Genomic DNA, 20,359 nt, shown 5'->3' with positions numbered 1-20,359 from the left:
TGGGTTTTCATCACCAAAGAGCTGCTGGGGCCAAAGGACGACCAGAAATCGCCCTTGGCCTTCTCGGGAGGCGAAGAGGGGGGCGGGAATCTGTTACAGCAGAAATGCACCCCCTCTTTACAGGGGGTGCCCAGAACCGCTTCCCCATAAAGGGTTCCGCGCTCTTTCCGCGCGCAGATGCCAGTGCGGCGCCCCATGGGACGGGAGGCCCGCGGGTCAGTTGGGTGTGAAGGTGCGAGGCTGGGGGCGGGGGGCTGGGGGAGGGAGAAGGGGCGCGAGCAGCCCCCTCGCTCCGGCCGCGCGCGGCGCATGCGCCTCCCGGCTAACGGAGGGCGCGGATAAACCGAGTCACGTCTTTCCTCCAGGTCAACGGATCATTCGAAACTGAACCTTGGCCTTTCGGAGCAGCGCGGGGCCCAACGGCTGCTCAACGGGCAGCCGGAGCGCAGGGCGCCGTCGCTGTGTCTCCCGGCGGCGGCCTGGACCCGGCGCAGGTGCGGGTGGCCCCGAGCTGGGCGGTTGAGCGGCGCCGCGGGGCCGTGCGGTCCGGGTGGTGGGTGCGCTGCGCTGCCCGGGGCCGAGCCTCCGAGCCTCCGGGCCTCCGGGCCTCCGGCATCCGAGCCCGGCTCGGGTGGAGGTGGGTGGTGACTGCGTGCCGGGCCGGGCTCAGGGCAAGGGGTCCTGCGACTCTGGAGAAACTAGCCAGGAGCCTCGGGGTACCGGAGAGAGTGGTTCTTTCCGGGGCACCTGCTGGGCCCCCAGCGCTGCTCTGGCTGCGGGGGTCCCACGGGGAAGGAGGTGGGCCAGGCCCTACCCTCCTGGAGCGGACTAGGCAAGGGACAGAGAGAAGATGCAGAGGTATCTCCTAAAATGCCGGGCAGAGATACAGCTTAGGAAGGAAAGAGAGTGGGGAAGGGGAGGGACGGGTGGATCACCTTGGGGGGGGGGGGGGATGGGTCTGAGAAGTCCTTTTGACCCGGGACCTGAGGAGGTGAGGCGGCCACAGGAGGGTGATGCAGGCAGAGGGACCTGGACCCAGGAAGAGAGCCCTGCGTTGGCCTTCCGAGGCGTCTACCAGGAGTTGAAGTGCCCTGCAGATGAGAGTAGCTTTCTAGGTCTTTGCCAGGTGGAAATTGGAGCTTCCTTAAGAAGTTAGGAAGCATTCCTTCATTCAGTGCTGAATTCACGTGGTTCTTTATTCCTGAAGTGTGAGAGAAGCGGGGGTAAACCCAAGTGCTTCTGGCAAGATATTGTTATTAACGTTGTCCCCGTTTAATATGTTGACTAAATTTGTCATTTCCATCGGTTTTCACGAAGACTTCATCGAGTTAATTGTACAAATCACCAAGTAACATCTCCCCTTTTAAGAAAAGTGTATTTATTTGAGTTAAAAGAGTTGGGAGGGTTTTTTTTTTTTTTGTGTGTGTGTGTGTGTGTGTGTGGTGGTGGTGGTGTGTGTGGGGGGGGGGGGTTGTTTTTCCCAAATGAGGAAAAGGAAATGGTAATAGGGAGGCCAAGGGAATAGTCAGTCCTGATTCTTCTCCTCCAAATAAACTCAGGAAATTATATCAGTGTTTAAACATACAGCATCCCAGCAGGTCCTCAGAACTGCCCACCCACGCCAGGGGAGCTGACAGAGGAAGGAAACACTCAGGCTTGATAACTAGTTAAGCAGAATCATGATTTCCCACTCCCTGCAGCTCACTGAGGTAGTATAGGCTAAGGTGAAGCAATGAGGAGATGGCTTATATAAAATGTTTTAAATTTTATATGGCAAAATAAGCCGCATGAAATTGCAGAATTTTATATCAGCAGGATCACCTAATTTGACCCCTGTTCATTTTGCTAATGGGGAGACTGTGCTAGTCGATGACAGAGCAATGACTCAATGTAGAGGTTCTGTTTTCAACATACTCAGCTCTTTCTCTTTTTCTCTCCCCACAACCCTTTACTTGATAACTTTGTTGGCACTGGCTACTGAACCAGTGGGAAGAGCTTTGCTGAGGACCCCAGAATGGAGTTAATCTCAGACAACATCAGAGTTGTAGGAGGCTTTACCTTTTCCCACAAGTATTTATTGGTGTGCCCATTGGTTAGGGGGCTAGGTCACAGCCTCTTAAGGAGAGTAAGTTGAGCAAATAAATAACCAGCTAATTACAATTTACAGGCAGCAGTACCTTGAAGAGGAATTGGAGGGAGAGTCCATTCTTAGCATAGCAGAGAAATGGAGAGGTCCAAACAGGATGTGAGTATTAAGAACGTATGTCAGATTGAAATCAAATTGTTTTGACATGGTTATGTTAGTAATCACAACGTCTGTCCTCTCCCTAAACTTCGGTTGTCTTGAATAATGTATGACATACACATAAATGGTGGTGAGACTATTGCAGCCAATAGACGATGTACCTTCCCACACTTCTATTCACATTTAACTAGTATTAGCCATTTGTGGCATTTTGTGCTGTAATGTTATCAAGCATGCTAAGAATGACAAAATAACCATGTTCAGCGTTGTGAACTGCAGACAGGCCTCAGTTAAATTATGCACAAGTGGTCTTGAGGTAATCTCCTTGAAAAGAGCCATGGCATATAAATGTGAAGAGTAATATGGAGTGATATATGAATGTGCACAATAATAACTATTTTTATAGAGCAGAGTCTAGAGTGTGAGTCATATAGCTTGCAAAACATTGTGATGAAGAGCCACAGAAAGGTATTTTTAAGAAACATATGAGCTTTTGGAATGAGAGAGGGGCAGGGTAGGCATCATCTGGTAGCTAAATCATGAATTGCCTGAAATCAAAGGTTTACCAACATGACATGATCATATCAAGAAAGACTTTGAATGAGCTTTTCTTTGAGAATTCACTGGTATCTTGAATGCCTGTCATTTCAGACTGCCAGTCTTTTTCTTGAACTTAATGGTCCATACTAGGGGAAGCAGAGCTGGGGGGAAAGCAGAGGGTGCAATTGCTCTTCCTTAACACATTTTCCAAAATGCAAAAGATGCATCTTTTTAAAAATCTAAAGAGTCAACACACTTTTAAAGATGATACTTTTGAGTGACATTATTAAGACTATTTTAGAAAGACGTTTAGAGGAAGCACGGAAAGAGTGAGATAGGGAACAAATTAGTCAGTGGTCCTTTTTAAAATGTGTTCTCTCCTCTACCAATCAAGAGCAAAGCCACTGTGCTCCTTAGCTACTCCGAGCTCCACCTAATGCATTTATTTACTAACTAGATGTAACTGTTTAAGAGTAGGAGTTATTTTGTTTTTCATTTCAAAAATCATATCTCTGTTATTTGTGAGCTTCCTAATTATGCCAACCTTATCATTATTAAGATATATCATTGCTTTATTTTAAAATCCTGTGAAACATTCCAATAATACAGAAATTAAAGGACAGAGTGCGCTGGCTTTTGGTGGGAATTAAGGATAAGTAAAGGTTAAGATGGTTGTTGCTATTGTTACTGGCATTAAAAACAGTGAATTTACTTTTTGACGAGGCTATTTTGACAAACCCAGATACAAATGGCTGTGGAAATTTGTCCTATTTCATACCTATTAATCAGACACTGTAATTAGCTTTTTGGGTGACATCTATCTTTGTAACAATTGTAACAATTGAAATAGATAATATACAGGGGTGGGCAAAAGTAGGTTTACAGTTGTGAGTATGCAAAATAAGTTATTTTTGTATTAATTATTGTGTTATTTTCCATACAAACAACTCTAAACTTACTTTGCCCACCTCTGTATTCTAAGCACTTAGCAAAGTACTTGGTGTAAAGGAAGAAACTCGAATTTTTTTCCATATGAAGGGAGAAACCAAGCACTTCCCTGTTGTGTTTCCTGTGCGTCTCCGTTACGAACACAAAATACTTCTCACCAAATGTGTGGAGGTCTTTCCTCACACTAAGCAATTCTCTGGGACACCAGCTGGGTGTCCCGAATGTAATTCAATTCTGACACTATCCACTCAGAGATAGTATCAGATCTCGTAGGCCAAGGGCTCAATCCCACAAAACTTCTTCCCCTCCACCCTCTAATCCCCGCCCCTGCCCCACGTGCATGCTGCAGATGCCAGTCACAAGTTCATGTTATCACGTATGCTTCTTTTTGATCAACCAGCTAAAGATTGGAGGTTTCAATGACCCCCCTCCTTGGGTTCTCTTACTTTGCTAGAGAGGCTCACAGAACACTTATATTTTCCAGTTTATTAAGGGATATGATAAAGTTACAGATGAACAGCCAGTTGAAGAGATACATAGGGCGAGGTGTGGAAGGAGCTGCTGTCCCCATGGAGTTGAGATATGTCAACACTCCTGGTGTGGATATGTTCACTGGAAGCTCTCTGAACCCCATACCATTGTGATTTTATGGATGCTTTCTCATGTAGGCTTGATCAATTATTCACTTCATATCCAACCCCTCTTCTCTGGAGGATAGGTAGCAAGGCTAAAAATTCCAAGCTTCTAATAATCATAGCTTGGTTTTTCTGGTGATCAGCCCCCCATCTAGGAGTCATCCAGGAGCCCACCCAGAGTCACCTCATTATAACAAAAGATGGTCCTAGTGCTCTCCTCACTTGGAAATTTATAAGGGTTTTAGAGGCCTTGTGTCAGGGATGGGATCAAAGACAAATGTTAGAATAATAGATGCTCCTAGTGTTCTGATCACTTAGGAAATTACAAGGATTTTAGGAGCTTGAGCCAGGTGGTGCAGAGACCAATATATCTATTTTCTATTATCTCATATTTACACATAAATGATGTTTAATAATTTGGAATTTATTATTATTTACATGCATTGGTTTATGAGGCAGATATTAATCAAGGTTTGTGAGGCAGATATAAATCAAGGTTTAAGATCTTGACATAAGTTATTAAGGTCACATAACTAGTGAGTGCTAGAGCTGACCTATGGCCAATGTTTTTATATCAAAGTTCTCTTTCCTTTCCTCTGTTCTATCCTGTTCCCCTAGTAGTTCAAGAGGTTCAGAACTCAAAGGATTAGGAGCAGTCAATTATAATATGAAAAAGATAACCCACATTATTATTCACTCATTGTTTCAGTTCAAGTTCAAGAGGAGATCAGAAAGGAATACAGAGTTAGAAAAAAAATCTAAATATTTTCTCTTTTTTTAATGTATTTTTATTGATTTCAGAGAGGAAGGGAGAGGAGAGAGAGATGAAACATCAAGGATAAGAGAGAATGATCAATCAGCTGCCTCCTGTACACCCCACACTGAGGATCGAACCTGCAACCTAGGCATGTGCCCTGATGAGGATTCTAACCATGACCTCCTGGTTCATAGGTGGACACTCAACCACTGAACCATGCCGGCCAGGCCAAATCTAAATGCTTTCAATCATTCTTGCTCTCTAGCCCTGTGTAATTTCTCAGTTTAATATGTTAGGGAATATCATGGGGTAAATGACAAATATCACTTTTACAAATCATGATGGGAATCAGACATATATTTTTTTAATTCAAGTACTATTCCTCTAATAAAATAACTTATGGGATAATAAATAGGATTATTTAATCTGGAAAGGTGTGATAGTTCTTTATGACACACTTATTCATTCAAATATTTCTTGAGTGCTATTATAAGACAGGCTCTATTGGTACCAGGGAATACCCTCATGGATCTTATAGTCTAGTGAAAGAAGTGATAAATTCTATGAAGAAAAATAAAGCAAGGTAAGCACACAAATGGTAGAATTTGGGGGAGGGTTGAATATTCTAAATGATGTGGTCAGAAAAGGCCTCTCTAAGGTGAGTGTAAGCAGAAACCAGAATGACAGTAAGAACCCAGCCATGAGAAAATCTAAGGAAATAGTGTTTCAGACAGAGGGGCAACATATGTAAAGGCCCTGAGGCTTATCAGATTAGAGCAAGTGGTCGACAAACTCTTCTGTCAAGATCCAGATAGTATATATTTTAGGCTTTGTGGGCCATATGGTCTCTCTCTCTGTCTCTCCCTCCCTCCCTCTCTGTCTCTCCTCCCTCCGTCCCCTTTTTCCCTTCCTTTCTCTCTGAAACCAATAAGAACATAAGCTCAGATGAAGGTTGTTTTTTTTTGTGTGTGTGGTTTTTTTTTTAAGTAAATTAGTGGTTGCCTAGGGCTGGGAGTTTGGGGAAAATTGGAGAGTGCCTGCTAATGGGTATGGTACAAAACTGTTCCAAAATTGATTGTGGTGGTGGTTGCACAACTCTGTGAATATCCTCTATAATAAAAGCCTAAAACTAATCGACCAGTCAGGGGAACAACCGGTGGAACGACTGGTCGCTATGCCACGCACTGACCACTAGGGGCAGATGCTCAACACAGGAGCTACCCCACCCTGCAGGCCCCAGGTCAGCCAAGGCGGGTGCCATTGGGGGCACCCCCATTTGCCCTGCAGAGTGAGGCTACCAGCAGTGGCAGTGGTGGGCAGGGCCAGTGGGCAGGCAGTGCCAGGATGGCCAAGGCGGGTGCTAGTGGGGGGTCCCCTGATCACCCCACCGGTCACCCCATATATCGGCCCTGATCACTGGCCAGGCCTAGGAACCCTACCCATGCATGAATTTCATGCACCAGGCCTCTAGTACTAAAAGAAAAACCACTGAATTGTACACTTTAAATGGTGGATTGTATAGTATGTGAGTTATCTAGACTAATAAAAGAGAAATATGCAAATTGACCATACCTCTGTGACACCCACCAGCCAATCAGGTGTGAGTATGCAAATTAACCCAACAAAGATGGCAGGTTAATTTGCATAAGCAGGCACCGAGCGGCAGGGTGGGGCAGGATGCCTGCTTGAATGGGAGGGCGGGGGGTGGAGGGAGCTACAGCAGCAAACACTGAAGGCTCTGGCGGAGTGAACACTGAAGGCTCTGGTCAGAGCGAAGGCCTGGGTCCCAGGTGCCAGAAGAAAACTGGTGCTGGCAGTCAGGGGAAGGAAGGCCTATTCTTGCATGAATCTTTATGCAATGGGCCTCTAGTATCTTAATAAAACTATTATTTAAAAATCTCTGTAGATAAAAAAAAATGGGCAAAAGACATGAACAGAAATTTCACTGAAGAAGATACACAGATGACAAATAAGCCCCATTTGCTGGCAAAGATGCAGATACACTGACTACTTCATACATTAATGGTGAAATGTATAATGGTATGGTCACTCTAGTAAAGAATATAATAATTTCTTATAAATCATGCACTTATCATATGACTCAGCAATTACATTCCCAGAAAAATAAAAATATAATCATACAAAAACTTGTAATTGAGACTTCATAGCAGCTTTTTTAAAAAAAGTTACTGATCTTGGGGAGAAAGAAAAACATCAATTTCTTGTTCCACTTATTGATTAATTCATTGGTTGATTCTTGTATGTGTTCTGACCAGGGATTGAACCTGCAACCTTGGCATATCAGGATGATGCTCTAACCAACTGAGCTACCTGACCAGGGCCACAACAGCTTTATTTGTTATAGCAAAGAACTATTGTCCTTTAACTGATGAATGATAAAACATACTATAGTACATTTATACCATAGAACATTACTCAGCATTAAAAAAGAACAAACTATTGATAAATACAACAACTTGGATGGATCTCAAGGGAATTAAGCTGAGTAGAAAAAAGTAATCTCAAAAGGTTATATATTATAGGATTTTTGTTATGGACTGAATGTTGTGTCCCCCTAAATTCATATATTTAAATCTAATCCCCAATGTGATAGCATTTGGAGGTGGGGCCTTTGGGAAGTAATTAGGTGATGAGGGTGGAGCCCTCTTGAGTAAGATTAGTGCCTTGGTAAGGAGAGGCCAGAGAGCTAGTTTGCTTTCTCTCCACCTTGTGAAGATACAATGAGAAAATGGCTGGCTGTAAACCAGGAAGAGGACCTTCACCAAACCCAACCATGCTGGCACCCTGTTCTTGGACTTCCAACCTTCAGAACTGTGAGAACTAACTGTTGTTAAGTCACCCAGTCTGTGGTATTGTGTTATAGCAGCCCAAACAGAGAGAGATCCTATTTATATAATACTAGAAGCCCGTTGCACGAAGTTTCGTGCAATAGACTTTCCTTCACCTGGCTGCCAGCACCAGTTTTCGTCTGGCCACCCGCCGATCAGAGCGCCTCCCGCCAGCACCAGTTTTCCTCTGGCCACCCGCCGATCGGAGCGCCTCCCGAAGGCTGAGGGCGGGACTCGGGAAGCGCTCTGATCTGGGGGGTGGCCAGAGGAAAACTGGTGCTGGCAGCCACGCAATCGGCCACCCCGAATTCCGCCACCGGCTTCTTCCGCCGGCCCCATGGGTCCTCCAGCAGCACCAGCCTTTAGGCCAGCGGGAGGAACAGGGGGCGGGGACTCGCGAGTCCCCCGCCCCCAGCTCCTACTGCCAGCCAATCGGCCACCCTGAGTCCCACCCCCTGCGCCTCCAGCTGGCCCAATTGTGGGCATAGCGGAGTGATGCAATTTGCATATTACCTTTTTATTATGTAGGATTTTTCTAATATTTTTAATTGATTTTAGAGAGAGGGGAAGGTAGAGGGAGAGAGAGAAACATTGATGTGTGAGAGAAACATCGATCGGCTGCCTCCTTCACAACCCTCATTGGGGATCAAGTCTACAATCCAGGCATGTGCCCAACCAGGAATCGAACTGGCAACCTTTTAGTGCATGGGACTACGCTTATCCAACTGAGCCACACTGTCCAGAGCTATATAACATTTTTTTATGACAAAATCATAGAGATGGAGAAAAGATTAATGATTGCCACTAGTTGGGATAGGGGGAGATATGACTGGCTATAAAAGGGAAATGCAAAAGATCCTTGTTTTGTTTTGTTTTTTAAGTATCCTTCTGATAGAACTGTTTTGAATCTTGACCATGATATGAATGAATGTACACATGTGATAAAATTGCATAGAACTGCCCTAGCTGGTTTTGCTCAGTGGATAGAGCCTGTGGACTGAAGGGTCCAGGGTTTGATTCTGGTCAAGGGCCCATGCCTGGGTTGCAGGCTTGATCCCCAGTGGGGACATGCAGGAGGCAGCCGATCAATGGTTCTCTCTCATCATTGATGTTTCTCTTTCTCTCTTTCCCTTCCTCTCTGAAAATCAATAAAAAAATATTTTTTAAAAATTTGCATAGAACTAAACACACATATAAATGAGTGCATATAAAACTGGTAAAATTAAAATGAGTAGATTTATCAATATCAATTTCCTGGTTGTGATATTGTGTTATGTTGTACAACATATTGCCATTGGAAAGCCAGGTGAAGAGTCTATGGGATCTCTGTATTATTTATATGCCTATCTAGTATTTCTACATTGTTTCTTATAACTACATGTGAGTCTGTAATTGTTTCAAAATAAAAAATTAAAACAACAAACACATCCTATATAATAAAAGGCTAATATGCAAAGTGACCAAACACGGAACAACCAGTCACTATGATGCACACTAATCACCAGAAGACAGACGCTTAAAGCAGGAGCTGCCCCCTGGTGGTCAGTGCTCTCCCACAGGGAGAGTGCTGCTCAGCCAGAAGCCCTGAGCCGTGCTTACAGCTGGCAAGCGCAGCAGCAGTGGCAGAAGCCTCTCCCACTTTTGCGGCAGTGCTAAGGAACAGCGAGCAGGTGGGTGATAAGGAGCGAGGGGTCCTGGACTGCGAAAGTGCACAGGCTGGGCTGAGGACTCCCCACCCAGTGCACAATTTTGTGCACCGGGCTTCTAGTAAAAATATAAAATGGTAGGCTGCATTTTGCTGGCATACCATTCAAACAACAGCAAGGAAGTAGTATGGTGGGTGCATCAAGAAGAGTGATAGGAATGAGGTTGGGGAGGCAACCCAGAGCCAGGTCATGTAAGGCCTACTTTTCCATGATGAGATATTTGCATTATTTTCTATAACAGTGGAAGGCCACTGATGAAAAATTTATACTTAGAAAGAGCCAGCTGGACTCAATTTAGATTACCTCAATGTTGTTGACAACATCCAAAGCATTATAGTCAGGAGCCAGTTGAACATATGACTAAAAATTTCTAACGAATTTTTTCCCTTTTTCCCCAATCACCTAGAAGTTCTTTCTTCAACCTCATTCTGCTCCTTTTCCTTTCTTTGCTTGGCTTTCTTTGCTCTTCTCTGTATTTTGCTTACGATGTGTGCACGTGCAGTGATTTGGTAGGTAAAAATTCTTGAGTAAGGTGAGAGGGAAAGGAATCCAGCTCTCTAGTGGAGGGACTGGTGTTGAGCTGGGAACAGGAAACAAGTTATCCATTTCAATAGGAGGGAACTTGAGTTGGTAAATACTCATAGTCAAATTAACAGTAGGAACATGCAAAATTTCTCTCTCTAGGTGTTCCAAGGAAATAAGAAATGAGATTGTGAAAAGGAGTTGAAAAGAAGAGGAGATATTGGAAATCTGAGGAGAGAAAAGGATGTGAAATGTTTTCTTGGAGAATAGGTGGTGAATTGATTTGAGAAAATAGAGCTTGTCAGAACATTGCTCCGAGTCCGCTGGAAATTATCATCGAGATTTAATGTGAGACCAGTTAGCACATTTGTGGACTTTTCTCCAGCTACAATGTATTCAGTTTTATAGTTAGTGAGTGCAAGCAGAGTAAGTTGAGTTGGATCTAAGGAGGGTTGGGTTTTACTAATGAATATAACAAGAGGCAAAGAAATGCCAGGTTGTTACAAGTTTATGCAAATGAGTGTTTAGAGTGATGAATCAAAGAATTTAAGTTGGGTGATATGGAAAGTAAAAACTGAAGAAGGGTAATAGGCAGTGAAAAATTTATATGGTTAATAGCTTAGAGATCCTACTTCTATCAAATTGTTGGAAACGATGTGATAATCAGTGTGAGATACAAGCAATAGAGGTTTTAGGAGTGCATTTATTATTAATGACCAGGGTGAGAGGGTGTCACCATGGGAATAATTACTGAGGTTGACTGGAAAACAAGATATTGGAAATGAGTGGACAAGAAACGGAGAGACCAGCATATGGGACGAATTGTTTCCATGGATGACGAAGTCACCAAGAATGATAACAGTAGGAGTGGTATAACTAAGAGAATGAATCAGGTTTTTTAAATTTCCAGGGAATGAGGGGAAGTGACTCAGGAGATCGGCAGATGATGCCGTGTACTTCAAAAGAGCTGAGTTTTTGAAGGACTAGAGGATAAGAAATCGTTTGGAATAGGCAATAAGAAGCTCCACAAGAGTTATAAATAGAATGCTGAACTTCAGTACTTTTAGAGAAGTGAGATACTCTATCTTGGGAGATCAGAAAGGGGGGTCAGGGGAAAATAGGCATTTACACTGAAGTCCAAAAGCTAAAAATAATTTTGAGAGAAGTAGATTTGGGAAGATATTTTCAGCCAGAGAAAACACTATTACCCAAGAAGAGGAAGCTAACACTGTGGGTTCCGCCCACTTCTAGTGCCTTTGGAATCCACCTTCAGGCCAGTTGCTGTTGCTAATAACATCCTGGTGTTGTCAGGTCTCTTTAGCAGTAGGCCACCAGGTGGCAGTGCATATCTTTGAGGCATCCTTCCTAGTACTGCCAGTTTGTGGTGGCAGGAAATGAGACTGCCATAGCTCTCTGAGGTTAGGCAAGTGAGGTGTGTTTAGTTAGGCCAGGAAGTGTTGTCATCGTCCCAGCAATGAAGTGACAAAACCCTCAAGAGAAGAGAATAAGCTTGAGAACATTTAGGCAAAAGATGAGGAAGAAGGTAAAAGAAAAGCTGTCTCAGGATAGGGGTGAGATGGGGTTTGTAAGTAAAAGCCCAAAGAAGGAGCCACAGAGAAAGAGACCACCTACATTCTTTTAGGCAGTTAAGGGGAAACAGTCAAAGTTTTGTGTTTTTGTGGGGGTTTTTTTTTAGTCTCTTTTTTTAAATATATTTTATTGATTTTTTACAGAGAGGAAGGGAGAGGGATAGAGAGCTAGAAACATCGATGAGAGAGAAACATCGACCAGCTGCCTCCTGCACACCTCCCACTGGGGGTGTGCCCACAACCAATGCACATGCCCTTGTCCAGAATCGAACCTGGGACCCTTCAGTCCGCAGGCCGACGCTCTATCCACTGATCCAAACCAGTTTCGGCTTTTTTGAGTCTTTTGTTTCTTAAAAATAACCAGCTTAAAATAATAATCCAAAAAGGCATATTTTGGGGTGGCAAACCCTCAGTACCCTTGTGCAAAGAAAAAGGTGCCCCTCTTGGTTGAAGAACAGGCCTGATGAGTGTGTTTCAGCTCCCACTTATCCCAAGAAACTGCACAACTAGGTTTCAGCCTTCATTTAGCCCTTAAACTGTACAACCACACACAAAGCTTTTGTAGACTTGTGTGTGTGTGTGTGTGTGTGTGTGTGTGTGTAAAAACCTTTGAATACAGCTATAACTCACTCAATTTGTGGAAATATACATGAAATGTCAAAGCCACAGTTCATGGACAAACCAGTAAGCTTGAATCAGACTTCCTTTCTGTCATAAAAAATCTTGTTTCTTTTTTTGTTTATTTTTTTTATTAATTCTCACCCAAGGATTTTTTTCCCCATTGATTTATTTTTAGAGAGAGTGGAAGGGAGAGGGAGAGGGAGAGACATAGAGAAACATCAATGTGAAACACAATTGATTGGTTGCCTCCCGCAGGCGCCCCAACCAGGGCCTATAAGTATATGCCTTTGATTGGAATTGAACCCAAGACCTGTCAGTCTGCAGACCTACAATCTAACCATTGAGCAAAACTAGCTAGGGCCTAAGTTTCTTTTTTTTCTTTTTTTTTAATATATTTTATTGATTTTTCACAGAGAGGAAGGGTGAGGGATAGAGAGTTAGAAACATCGATGAGAGAGAAACATCGATCAGCTGCTTCTTGCACACCCCCTACTGGGATGTGCCCACAACCAAGGTACATGCCCCTTGACCGAAATCGAACCCGGGACCTTTCAGTCCGCAGGCTGACGCTCTATCCACTGAGCCAAACCGGTTTCGGCCCAAGTTTCTTTTTTATTTCAACTAAAACTGTAAATATATGTCCCTGTGCCAACCATCTTCTTAATTCTAAGATATTGAGATGTTATACCTTTGCTTAGGGTTTCTTTACCAGGTGATGCTTTTAAAACTTTAAGAGTTTAGAACAATTAAGAGTCACTTGGCCCTGGCCACATAGCTCAGTTGGTTAGAGCATCGTGCTGATATGCCATGGTTGTGGATTTGATCCCCAGTCAGGGCACATACAAGAATCAACTAATGAATGCATGAATTAGTGGAACAACAAATCAATGTTTCTGTCTCCCTTCCTCTCTCTCTCTAAAATCAATCAATTAAATAAAAACATTTTTAAGAATCACTTGGAAGCTTGTTAATAGAGATTTCTTGGTCCCACCCTGCAGAGACTCTGACTCAGCAGATCTGGAATGGAGCTGAAAATTTGCTTGCCTAATAAGCTCCCAGGAGATGCTGACGTTATCCAGCCATGGATAATTACACTTTGAATAGCACTGGATAAAGTATGGTGTTGCCCTTTAAATACTGCTCATCAGTGCTGTACTGACTGTCATAGCACTCTCACTCAGGGGCTATGCACTCTCAAACTGTGCCTATTGCACCATAGTAAAAATTTAAGATGGGTTAGAGATCAGCTTTTTTTGTGTGAAGTAGGAGAAAGCAGTGAAAGGAAAGATGTGAGAGAAAAAGGAGCAAGCTAGGTGTATTTATAAGAACATTTTAGGAAGAAAACACAAAGTTTCAGATCTGAAAAATTATTAAAAATGGGTGAGGGGAGCAGCAGGGCTGACTAGGTAGAGTATAAAGGATTTTTAGAACAGTGAAATGACACTGTATGATACTATAATTGTAGATATAAGTCATTATACTTTTGTTCAGACTCATAGAATGTACAACACCAAGAGTAAACCCTAATAATGTAAACTATGGACTTTGATGTGTCACTGTAGGTTCATCAACTGTAACAACTGTATCCACTCTTGTGGTGACCTTGATAATGGATCTTAAAAAACAGTTTGAAGGCTATTGAATTAAAAACATGTGACCAATAAATAAAATAAAATAAAAACATGTGTCCAAAGTAGTCAAATTTTAAATGTTTTTTTTTTTTACTAAAAATGTAAAACTGTGCAAAGTGGTATGGCATATATATATATATATATATATATATATATATATATATATATATATACATACACACACACACATATATCAAAATGGTATGGCATATAAGTATTTTTTTTTCATGTTAATTAGGCTAGTGCATTAAGGAGGAGCATTTGTGGATTGGAAGGAACAGTGGCAAAAGTTTAAAGTAAGGAAGCCATCACAGTCTGAGGGAGAACATAAGGCTGTTTGTGTATTACATGACATATTTAGATTTCTTCTTATGGTCCCAACATTCCTAATATAGCCATTTGGGGAGCAAGGCAGGGACAGTCTTCAGAAAACAAATAGGGACTGAAATTGACATAACTATCTTAAGAGGATGTAAAAATAGGTTGCCTAATGTCTGGATTGGGGGTTAAGAGATTACCCTGGTAAGTGATGAAGTCATTTTACTGGGCAAATGACATTCATTGATTTCCCCATCTACACATAAACTGAAATGCCTTTGAGGAAAGTCTGCCTGTAGAATGAGCTATTGCATGACTCAGTTTAAGAATCTTCACTTTCTGTATTGTGTGGACTCAGAGCAATAGCAACTTAGTACTTCACAATTTCCAAAGAACGTTAACATCTATTAGCTAATCCTCCTACAACTCATTGCCTATCACCATTCTGCAGATCTGAGCCATAAAACACAACTTGGCCAAAGTATACAGCTTGTAGTAGGCCTTTCACTTTATATAATGAACTAGAGGCCCGGTGCATGAAATCATGCATGGGGAGAGGGGGTCCCTCAGCCCGGCCTGCACCCTCTCCAATCCGGGACCCCTCATAGGATAACTGGCAGTTGGACATCCCTCTCGCAATCCAGGACTACTGGCTCCTAACTGCTCACCTGCCTGCCTGCCTGGTCACCCCTAACCACTCTGCTGCTGACCTGATTGCCCCTAACCGCCTCTGCCTTGGCCCCCGCCACTGTGGCTTTGTCCGGAAGGACAACCGGATGGTTGTCAGGAAGATGTCTGGTCTAATTAGCATATTACCTTTTATTAGTATAGATTCTTTCTAATAGCTGAAGCTGCCCAATATAAAGCCAGTATTTTGTGCTAATGGAAGCTATTGTATGACTAAACTGTGATTTATGAAATTTTCAGTATCCTCTAGCAGATTTCCCTTTCTAATCATGTTTTATCCAATACTATTTTCTTTTTTCATTTCTATAGCTAAGGCAGATGGACAGTAGGGAAAAATGAACCAGAAGTATGTTAGGTGACTGAGATTTAACCTTTTTATGGACAACCAACATATGTTTTAAAAATTATCAATATCATATTCCTTAACACTTATTAATATTTTATTAAGTCCTTCCTCCACTTTATCTGATTTAATCCTCCAAACAACCTAGGAGATGGGACAGAACTCTGTTTAGGGTTGTCAGATAAAATGAATTTTTGGTATAGGTGTGTCCAAAACATTGCAAGCAGCCCTCCCCTACCCACCTTATCCTCAGGGGATATGTTCCAAGATACCCAGTGGATGCCTGAAACTGCAGATAGCACCAAATCCTATATATACTATATTTTTTCTAAACAATATATGCCTATGATAAAATTTAATTTATAAATTAGTCATAGTAAGAAATTTAAAACTTATAATAAAATAGAACAATTATAGCAATATACTGAAATAAAAGTTATGTGAATATTCTCTCTCATAACCAACTTGATAACCTAGACTGCTATTAACTGTCTAACAGGCAAGTAACATATATAGTGTGAATATACTGGACAAAAGGATGATTCATGTCCTGGGTGGGACTGAGTGAGATAGTATGAGATTTCATCATGTTACTCAGAATAGCAGGCAATTTTAAACTTATGAGTTGTTTATTTTGGAATTTTTCATTTCTTTGGACCTCCATTACCCACAGGTAACTGAAACTGAGGAAAATGAAACCATGGATAATGGGAAACTACTGTATTTATACTAAAAAAGTATTCACTTTTTTGTGTGTTTTTTTAAATATATTTTTTAATTTATTTCAGAGAGGAAAGGAGAGGTAGAGATAGAAACATCAACGATGAGAGAGAATCATGGATCAGCTGCCTCCTGCATGCCTCCTACTGAGGATTGAGCCCACAACCCAGGCATGTGCCCTGACCGGAATTGAACCCAAGACCCATCAGTCCACAGGCAGATGCTCTATCCATTCCACTGAGCCACACCAGCTAGGGCAAAAAATTATTCATTGTTAATCTGAAATGCAAATTTAATGGCATTCTGTTTGTTTATTTTTGCTAAATCTGGCAACTGTACCTGTTTCTTTTATTCCCTCATATGAAGAATAAATTACTTTTCTTCAAAATATATTGCACAACTTAAATTCCCTAGCTAATATTCTTGTCTTACAGATGATGCTTGAATTATAAAGGCTGCTAATGTTTTGGATAATTTTTATGGGACTCTACTGAAGGAATTGTAGGAAATCCCAGAAATTTAACTTCTAGTATTCCCAGATTTATCTGAATCTCAAGTCCTCAGTCCTAAAATCAACCTTATGAATAGATACGTTCGTGAAATCTTACAAGAATTATAAAATTTTAAAACTCGAAGCTACTTTAGAGATGACCTAATTCTTTTATTTTTAAATATATTTTATTGATTTTAGAGAGGAAGAGAGAGATAGAAACATCAATGATGAGAGAGAATCATTGATTGGCTGCCTCCTGCATGCCCCCCACTGGAGACTGAGCCTGCAACCCAGGCATGTGCTCTCGGCCAGAACCAAACCCAGGACCCCCCAGTCCGCAGGCCAACGCTCTATCCATTGAGCCAAACCAGCTAGGGCAGATTACCTAATTCTTAAAGTTCCCAGAATCTAACTCTGAATTTTAACCAAGAACTGGGGTCTCCAGGCAATGAGAGGACTTTGTAGATGGGGATTCCTGTATTCACTCCAGGAGGGGTAAGGTGAACCTCCCTTACCTTTCCCCTTTTCTTGCTTGTGCTCCCTCCCAGATACCTCTTCTTGTCTGACTACCCATCATTCCAAATATCTTTTGTTCTTAGGTTATAAAGTGTTGTATCTGTGAGTCCAAAGTGGTGGTAATAAGAGTCAAGCAGCAGAGAAGTGATATGAAACACAAGTAGAGATGGAAATGAGCAAGCCCTAAACATGGGGAAAGCCTCTTAGTGAAAATTGTGACAGGCCCGAGGAAGAATAGTTCATCCCAACATGGGAGAAAGAAAGGGAAAGGTTAACCCACACAGGCTTCTTGCAGTGGAAAAACATAAGGTTATTCTTGTAAAACCAATAGAATCCAAGGTCAAGAATGCTAAAGAGAAACAAATACCAAGTTAGTGAGTACCTGATCTTCTAATGAATATGTAACCTTGCTTTTGTTCTGGAGAAAGAGAGATTAGCTGAAATATTGTCTAAATAACTCTCCTACAGGAAGGGCCACCAGCCTGAGAAAGGCACTTATCCAAGATCAGATAGCACATATCTAGAAGCTTAGCAGTGGCTTTAAGCCATAACAACGTGATATCTTTGTGGGTATACAGAGAATTGTACCAAGAGGGCCCAATGTAGAGTAGTTGCTCAAGAAATGTTTACTGAGTGAATACCCCAAGGTTAGGTTCTGTATTATTTTTCCTGCTTTGTCACGATTTCTGTGTCTCATTTTTTCCCATCTGTAGTGTAGAAAAAACAAAATCAAATAAGAAATCATTGCATACGAGCCTAACTAATGGTTAAGGACAACAGGGGGGTGGGGGCATCCGTGGGGAGGGGTGTGGGATGGGAATGGGGGCATGAGGACAAATATGTGACACCTTAATAAAGAAATAAAAATAAAAGAAATCATGACATCTGCCTCTCAAGGAAATTTACTCAAACACAGAGGTTTACATTAGATGTATTATTTTTGTTGTTGTTGTTAATCCTCACCCGAGGATATTTTTTCCATTTATTTTTAGAGAGAGTGGGAGGATGAGAGAAACATCATGTGAGAGAGACACACCAACTGGTTGCCTCCTGCATGTGCCCTGATCGGCCTGCAACCAAGGTATGTGCCCTTGACTGGAATCAAACCTGAGACCCTTCAGTCCCAATACCAATGCTCTATCCACTGAGCCAAACTGGCCAGGACTATGTGTATTTTTTTTTTAAGTCCTTTTGATACCTGATATTCTGAGATTACTGCCAGTACAATAGTATAAAAGCCTCTGACTAGTTTTAGTACAGTCAGTAATCTTTTGAAAATTCCAATCTGCTTATGTTATTAATATGCTAAACCTACTAGTTCTCTGTTGTACTTAGAATAAAGTCCAAACTCAAACTAGCATATTAGGCCACTTGTGATATGATCTCTGCTTACTTCCTGGCTTCTTCTCACCTCTATACTTCAGCTATACTGAAATTTTTGTAGGATCAAGCCTTTCTTATACAACCTAGAAAACTATGTTCTGCCCTAACCGGTTTGGCTCAGTGGATAGAGCGCCGGCCTGCGGACTGAAAGGTCCCAGGTTTGATTCTGATCAAGTGCATGTACCTTAGTTGTGGGCACATCCCCAATAGGAGGTGTGCAGGAGGTAGCTGATTGATGTTTCTCTCTCATCGATGTTTCTAACTCTCTATCCCTCTCTCTTCCTCTCTGTAAAAAATCAATAAAATATATATATTTTTAAAAACTATGTTCTTCTCTCAGCCTACCTCCTACTTTTTAAAAATATATTTTTTTATTGATTTCATTGAGGAAGGGAGAGGGAGAGATAAAAACATCAATGATGAGAGAGAATCATTAATTGGCTGCCTCCTGCATGCCCCCGACTGGGGATTGAGCTACAACCCCAGCATGTGCCCTGACCAGGAATCTAACTGTGACCTCCTGGTTCATAGGTCAGTGCTCAATCACTGAGCTACACCAGTCAAGCTCTCTACCTCCTACTTTGTCAGGGCAACCACCACAAAGCCTTGAGGTCTTTCTCAACTTTCCTTCTCAAAGAGGAAGCCTTCCCGACACTACCACACCCCTTCCTCCTGCCTGAATTTTGTTTCTTTACCCGAGTCCCCGCCCTTACCCTGTGCAAGACAGGAAGTTGTGCACCACCAGGTTACCGGGGAGCACCATTCCCATAAACTCTGTGCAGATGCAATCTGCACAATGTTATGTGGTGTCCCCACTGGACTTTATGAGTCCCATAAGTCTCCTATGCTTCTGTCTTTAATACTCTGTAGTGACATTGCCTATTATCATTCTCCCCCCGCCCCCATAACTTCAACCTTTATAATTCTAGGCCCTCTACTGAGTGTTAGAAGAAGACAAAAGAAAAATAAAGGATTTAATGTTTGCACTCAACTACAATACGTAATGAGATTATGGTTAGTTCTTGCCCTGGCCAGTGTGGCTCAGTTGGTTGAGTGTGGTCCCATGCACCAAGAAGTCCCAGGTCCGATTCCTGGTCGGAGCAAGCTCGACCCCCAGTAGGGGAGGTGAAGGAGGTAGCCCATAAGTATTTCTCTCTCACATCCATGTTTCTCTCTTCCTCTCCCTTCCTCTTTCTGAAATCAATTAAAAATATATTTTTTGACGTTACTCAGGGGAATATAATTAATTGTTTCTAAGGATTTAGAAAGAGCTCAAGTGGAGGGATATTTAAACTGGGCCTTGGAGGTAAGGCAATAGGCAGAAAATATAAATAACTATATTTCAAGCAGAGGAAATAAAAATAAAAAAAGTCTAAAGGTAATCTGTGTGACCAGATTAGACAGGCGTAAATGAGGAGGATGGAAACTAAGGTAAATTGTGTAATGCCTTCAGGTTTTATTATGAATTTTACTCTATAGGTAGCAAATTATTGAGTTTTGAGCATAACAGTGATATAGTTAGATCTGTGTTTAAAAATGTTTTTCACTATAAAACAAAGCATGCTTTTTTTTTTTTTTTTTTTTTTAATATATTTCAGCCCAGGTGGGTAGCTCAGTTGGTTAGAATGTTGTCCTGATATGCCAAGGTTGAGGGTTCGATCTCTGATCAGGGTACTTACAAGAGGCAACCAGTGAATGTATAAATGAGTGGAACAACAAATTATGTTTCTCTTTCTCCCTTCCCTTCTTTCTCAAAAACTAAAAAAAAAAAATCAATAAAATTAAAAAAAAATTTTCTCATAGAAAAGTACGTATCATATAAGGTGAAAGGTCTCTATAATCTCACTCTCTAGAGT

General features: G+C 41.9%; 1 protein-coding gene across 2 annotated transcripts in view; it reads left to right on the top strand.

Moving 5' to 3' along the window:
* The first annotated feature begins 428 nt into the window (after positions 1 to 428).
* Positions 429 to 20,359, top strand: part of SLC2A3 (solute carrier family 2 member 3) — a 70,969-nt gene continuing 51,038 nt past the window's right edge. The window contains exons 1-2 of one of the 2 annotated variants that reach the window (XM_028143889.2): positions 429 to 494; positions 2,168 to 2,245. In XM_028143889.2, the coding sequence (XP_027999690.1) occupies positions 2,225 to 2,245 (21 nt within the window). In that variant the 5' untranslated portion in view covers positions 429 to 494; positions 2,168 to 2,224. Of the gene's footprint in view, positions 495 to 584; positions 638 to 2,167; positions 2,246 to 20,359 lie in introns of those variants that run through there. The other variant, XM_054719310.1, reaches the window with a different exon arrangement.

This window comes from Eptesicus fuscus, chromosome 7 (genome assembly GCF_027574615.1).
Source record: "Eptesicus fuscus isolate TK198812 chromosome 7, DD_ASM_mEF_20220401, whole genome shotgun sequence".
In the NCBI taxonomy this organism is placed as follows: domain Eukaryota; kingdom Metazoa; phylum Chordata; class Mammalia; order Chiroptera; family Vespertilionidae; genus Eptesicus; species Eptesicus fuscus.
Note: the sequence above shows the minus strand (reverse complement) of the source record. Positions and strands in the feature narration are given on the sequence as shown.